The sequence below is a fragment of the Symphalangus syndactylus genome, chromosome 24 (assembly GCF_028878055.3).
Source record: "Symphalangus syndactylus isolate Jambi chromosome 24, NHGRI_mSymSyn1-v2.1_pri, whole genome shotgun sequence".
Lineage (NCBI taxonomy): Eukaryota > Metazoa > Chordata > Mammalia > Primates > Hylobatidae > Symphalangus > Symphalangus syndactylus.
Window position 1 is genome coordinate 53,485,312 of NC_072446.2, and position 6,000 is coordinate 53,491,311.

Here is a 6,000-nt window from a genome sequence, read left to right on the forward strand (position 1 = left end):
TGAACTGTAACAGGGAGGGGCCTCTCAGGAGCAGCGGCGGGCAAGTTAAAGGTGTGTACATAGTTTTTCTAAATAGGACAGCGCTTTGCAAATTGGCTGTCATGGGCTTGCTATTTTGACAGAGAAAGAGCACTGAGAGCGAAGAAACCCGGCATAAATAAATCCGGCTTTCATAGGGATCTGCCGGGCACGGAGGCCAGACGCGCCCTCCGACAGGCGCACCGGGCGCCCGGCGCGATGGGACGGGGCGGGGGCTGGAGGCCGGAGCCACCCCCGAGGGTGGTCTCCTCCCAGGTCCCTCCTTCCTCAGGGGACTCGCCGTGGACCCGGGAGGAAAGGGGACTCGACCAGGGATCTCGCGTGCCCGATCGCCCGCCTGGCCCGCTCCCCTTGTCCGCCCAGGAGTGCGGGGCGCCGCGGCAGCGGGGCGGGCGGCAGGGGCTGAGGGGCAGGTGCGGAGCGCCGGCTGCGGCTCCCTCTCACCTAGGTGTGAGCTGATTATTCAAATGGGCTGCCCCGGGTCTGGGGATTGGAGGCCCGCGCCAGCGCGCCGCGCTATATCACCAGCCGCCCACGTCACTGCGGCACTTGTCCGCTCCGCGGTCCACACCTCCTCCTCCTCCTCCTTCTCCTCCTCCTCCTCCTCCTCCTCCTCCTTCTTCCTCCTCCTCCTCCTCCCCACCCCCCAACCAGCCCCCGCGCCGCGCTCTTCCCGCCGCCTCGGGGCAGCTCGGCACTGCCAACCTCAGCCGCCACCCGGCAGCCCGTGAGCGCGGCGGCGGCGGGCGCTCCCTACCGCGGGGCGCTGGCCTGGGCCTCCTCCGCTCCTCGCCCCCCCCACCTCCCGCCCACTTCCAACTACCGCCTCCGGCCTGCCCAGGGAGAGAGAGAGAGTGGAGCCCAGGGAGAGGGAGCGCGAGAGAGGGAGGGAGGAGGGGACGGTGCCTTGGCTGACTTTTTTTAAAAGAGGGTGGGGGTGGGGGGTGATTGCTGGTCGTTTGTTGTGGCTGTTAAATTTTAAACTGCCATGCACTCGGCTTCCAGTATGCTGGGAGCGGTGAAGATGGAAGGGCACGAGCCGTCCGACTGGAGCAGCTACTATGCAGAGCCCGAGGTAAGCGCTAGTCTTTTCCAGGGGGAAGTGGAGCGGCGGCGCTCGCTCCTTCCCCAACCTCAGGACCGCTTCCCTCGCTGGCACCCCCTACCCCGCCCCACAACCCCAGCCTTTCTCGGCAGCCGCCTTTTCCGCCCTCCTTGGAATCAAATGGGTCTCTTTTTTATACGACACACTGTTAGCCTTGAGATAATATTAACTTTGTGATCAAATATTGACTTGCGGCGCCTCCAAATCCTCTTCGTGGCCGAGCCACGCACTATCCTAACAGAGTTATGTTTGGCAGCGCGCGGCTGGGGAGGGGTGGGAGGTCGGCCGGCGAGGGGGTGGGGAGCTGAGGAGGAGAAGATGGGTAGGAGTTGGGGGCTGAAGTGGAGGCAGAGTCAAAGACTAGTGGACAAAGAGAAAGAAAGTTTGTGCCTGCAAAGCTCAGCTGCGTGTGGTTCAGGTCTCGGTTCCTTCCCTATTGCCCGGTTCAGTGCCTCCGGCCGCCCCCGCACTCCGCACAGTCACTGCCTTTCAGTTTCCCTGGGACGTGGGAGGGGGGTCCCTGGAGGGAGATGGGACAGAGGGGGCCCGGGACAGTCTTCGCTGGAGGCAGCCCGAGGCGCCCCGTGCGGTGTCCCGCAGGTTGCTTGCTGCGACCAGAGGTGGCGTCCGGGGACTTCGGGCCTCGGCGCCAGCTCAGTATGCTGGTAGGATAGTTTGGGGAGACTCTGGGATAGGGGAATGCATTTGGGGTGCAGGCTTGGGAGTACTCCATGGGACCCCTGTTCTAGAATCTGGGCGAGGTGGAGAAGGACTAGAAACGGGCCACATGCCCAAGCAGCAATCCGCTCGCCACCTTCCCAAGGGCGATCATCGATCATGACTGTCCCTGGATGAAACAGACTCGGAGTCCCGAGACTGGGCCACAGGGGAGGAACGGGCTCCCCGGAGGCCTCCCCGGAGGCGGAGGCCTGGGCAGTGGGTGGGAGGTCTAGGCACCCTCCAGCCGCGGTGCTAACGCTGTCGCCTCCCTCCCGGGGCTCTGTCCGCAGGGCTACTCCTCCGTGAGCAACATGAACGCCGGCCTGGGGATGAACGGCATGAACACGTACATGAGCATGTCGGCGGCCGCCATGGGCAGCGGCTCGGGCAACATGAGCGCGGGCTCCATGAACATGTCGTCGTACGTGGGCGCTGGCATGAGCCCGTCCCTGGCGGGCATGTCCCCCGGCGCGGGCGCCATGGCAGGCATGGGCGGCTCGGCAGGGGCGGCCGGCGTGGCGGGCATGGGGCCGCACTTGAGTCCCAGCCTGAGCCCGCTCGGGGGGCAGGCGGCCGGGGCCATGGGCGGCCTGGCCCCCTACGCCAACATGAACTCCATGAGCCCCATGTATGGGCAGGCGGGCCTGAGCCGCGCGCGCGACCCCAAGACCTACCGGCGCAGCTACACGCACGCAAAGCCGCCCTACTCGTACATCTCGCTCATCACCATGGCCATCCAGCAGAGCCCCAACAAGATGCTGACGCTGAGCGAGATCTACCAGTGGATCATGGACCTCTTCCCCTTCTACCGGCAGAACCAGCAGCGCTGGCAGAACTCCATCCGCCACTCGCTCTCCTTCAACGACTGCTTCCTGAAGGTGCCCCGCTCGCCCGACAAGCCCGGCAAGGGCTCCTTCTGGACCCTGCACCCTGACTCGGGCAACATGTTCGAGAACGGCTGCTACCTGCGCCGCCAGAAGCGCTTCAAGTGCGAGAAGCAGCTGGCGCTGAAGGAGGCCGCAGGCGCCGCGGGCGGCGGCAAGAAGGCGGCCGCCGGGGCCCAGGCCTCGCAGGCTCAACTTGGGGAGGCCGCCGGGCCGGCCTCCGAGACTCCGGCGGGCACCGAGTCGCCTCACTCGAGCGCCTCCCCGTGCCAGGAGCACAAGCGAGGGGGCCTGGGAGAGCTGAAGGGGACGCCGGCTGCGGCGCTCAGCCCCCCAGAGCCGGCGCCCTCTCCCGGGCAGCAGCAGCAGGCCGCGGCCCACCTGCTGGGCCCGCCCCACCACCCGGGCCTGCCGCCTGAGGCCCACCTGAAGCCGGAGCACCACTACGCCTTCAACCACCCGTTCTCCATCAACAACCTCATGTCCTCGGAGCAGCAGCACCACCACAGCCACCACCACCACCAGCCCCACAAAATGGACCTCAAGGCCTACGAACAGGTGATGCACTACCCCGGCTACGGTTCCCCCATGCCTGGCAGCTTGGCCATGGGCCCGGTCACGAACAAAACGGGCCTGGACGCCTCGCCCCTGGCCGCAGATACCTCCTACTACCAGGGGGTGTACTCCCGGCCCATTATGAACTCCTCTTAAGAAGACGACGGCTTCAGGCCCGGCTAACTCTGGCAGCCCGGATCGAGGATAAGTGAGAGAGCAAGTGGGGGTCGAGACTTTGGGGAGACGGTGTTGCAGAGACGCAAGGGAGAAGAAATCCATAACACCCCCACCCCAACACCCCCAAGACAGCAGTCTCCCTTCACCCGCTGCAGCCCTTCCGTCCCAAACAGAGGGCCACACAAATACCCCACGTTCTATATAAGGAGGAAAACGGGAAAGAATATGAAGTCAAAAAAAAAAAGCCTCCGATTTCCACTACTGTGTAGACTCCTGCTTCTTCAAGCACCTGCAGATTCTGATTTTTTTGTTGTTGTTGTTCTCCTCCATTGCTGTTGCTGCAGGGAAGTCTTACTTTAAAAAAAAAAAAAAAAACTTTTGTGAGTGACTCGGTGTAAAACCATGTAGTTTTAACAGAACCAGAGGGTTGTACTATTGTTTAAAAACAGGAAAAAAATAATAATGTAAGGGTCTGTTGTAAATGACCAAGAAAAAGAAAAAAAAAAGCATTCCCAATCTTGACACGGTGAAATCCAGGTCTCGGGTCTGATTAATTTATGGTTTCTGCGTGCTTTATTTATGGCTTATAAATGTGTATTCTGGCTGCAAGGGCCAGAGTTCCACAAATCTATATTAAAGTGTTATACCCGGTTTTATCCCTTGAATCTTTTCTTCCAGATTTTTCTTTTCTTTACTTGGCTTAAAAAATATACAGGCTTGGAAATTATTTCAAGAAGGAGGGAGGGATACCCTGACTGGTGGCAGGTTGTATTTTATTTTGGCCCAGGGAGTGTTGCTGTTTTCTCAACATTTTATTATTCAAATTTTCAGATATACCAACATTGAATGAATTTTACAGTAGGCACACAGGGACCTGCTCCCGAGATTTTGCAATTAACATTTCATTATATTTGCTTTATCACATACTTGTCCATCTATCTTCACCTCCATTGGTCAATCCATCTTATTTATTTAAATCCACTTCAAATTTGCAGATACCAGTACACGTCCCCCTAAACACTAAGGCAAGCACATTATTAAATGGAACTCATGTGGTTTATGGTTACTTTTTGAATTTGGGGGTTAACTTTACACACAATGAAATACACAGATCCCAGGCAGACCATTCCAGCAGGTTTATTTTTAAAGCCAGTAGAAGATCACTCTCCACATATCACAGTTTTCCACCTTGGCTCTTTGAATGTGCCCTGTTGTTGTGGTCTCTTGGGCCGCACAGCTTGCTTCTCTTGGGGGAAGCCTGGATTTCACATGTTTTTGCTGTACTTCTGTCTTTGGGCCTCCCTTCAGGTCAATGAGCCTGGATCAAACTTGCAAATTTGTGTTGCAGCACTTTGCCTGTTCACCACTGTGAACAGTGGTGGAATTGGGACTCTGCCTGGATCTTCCAGCCTCCTCTGTATACAGGCGCCACCCTTTCCCACTCTTCTCCCTGGAGCAGGTATTGTGCACAACCATGGCAGAACTTGCTAACACAGAAAGACCTTGCTAACCCAGAAATGGCGAGACACTTGGTGTAGGGAAACATTTAGAAGACCTTCTCCTGGAATTGGTTTGAAAGGATAAATTAGGGTAATAATCCAAGTCTGTTTTTTAAAAATAGGGTATATTTGGGAGTGAGGAGGAGGTAAGGGGTGTCTGGCCAATCGACCATGATAGCAGTGGAGATGCCACTGTCGGCAAATTTGCTCCCCATCTCCCTCCAAAACTCAAGGCCCTTGCAAATCTTCTTGTAAGTTAGGTAAGGTTGGCAATCCAGGTTTGCAGGGCCCAGGGGATATGCAGGTATTTTGTGAGCTTTCAAGGACTCTAAAAGTATAACGAAAAAACCCAGAGTGAATTCTTGTACACCATGCTCCCTCTGCCCCCAGACGACTCTCTGGCCTAAAAGGACGGCCAACGGCAGTGAAAACCAAGGCCGAGAGCGCAAAGGGGAGTCTGGTGTTGGTTTTGCCCAGGACATCTGCTGGTTGGGCAAGGGCAGGATCAGTGTCGTCGCGGGTCAGGCAGACTTGGGAGCCACTCTCGCAGGCAGTTAGCTTGCGGTAGATAAAAACACTCTGGAGGTTAGGACTTTTTGCCTCAGGTTTCTAAGCTCAGGCTCCTTTTTTCAAGACTAGACCTTTGGGCTTCTTGACCATCCTAACCTGGAGTGTTCCAGCTACGCCCCAGACCTGGAGACTGCCTTTGCGTGCTACCTTGCTGGGGTCTCTGCCACCCCATCCCCCACCCCGCCGCCATCCCCAACAAGCCTGGCCTTCCCACCCGCTTGAGGGGGTTTGGCATCGCCTCCGCCTCCCCCCTACCACTGCCCCCCTCCCGCCTCCAAATCCCTTTCTTAACATGCCACATTGTCCCGAAGAACACAAGGAAGAGAAATTGGGGAGGGGGGGATCCGGAGGCCACAGCCAGCAATCAGGCCGTCGCTCCTCCTAGCAAGGACACACACGTCGTGAGCCCGGCCTGAAATGTGTTTCATTATCACATAAAAGGCTCCCGTGG

At 57.9% G+C, this 6,000-nt stretch overlaps 1 protein-coding gene across 1 annotated transcript; it reads left to right on the forward strand.

The window, feature by feature from the left end:
• The first annotated feature begins 611 nt into the window (after window positions 1–611).
• On the forward strand, window positions 612–4,121 carry FOXA2 (forkhead box A2). The gene is made up of 2 exons (XM_055265827.2): window positions 612–1,114; window positions 2,155–4,121. The coding sequence occupies exons 1-2, from the start codon at window positions 1,028–1,030 to the stop codon at window positions 3,457–3,459; spliced, it is 1,392 nt and encodes a 463-aa protein (XP_055121802.1). The 5' UTR covers window positions 612–1,027; the 3' UTR covers window positions 3,460–4,121.
• Window positions 4,122–6,000: the final 1,879 nt, after the last annotated feature.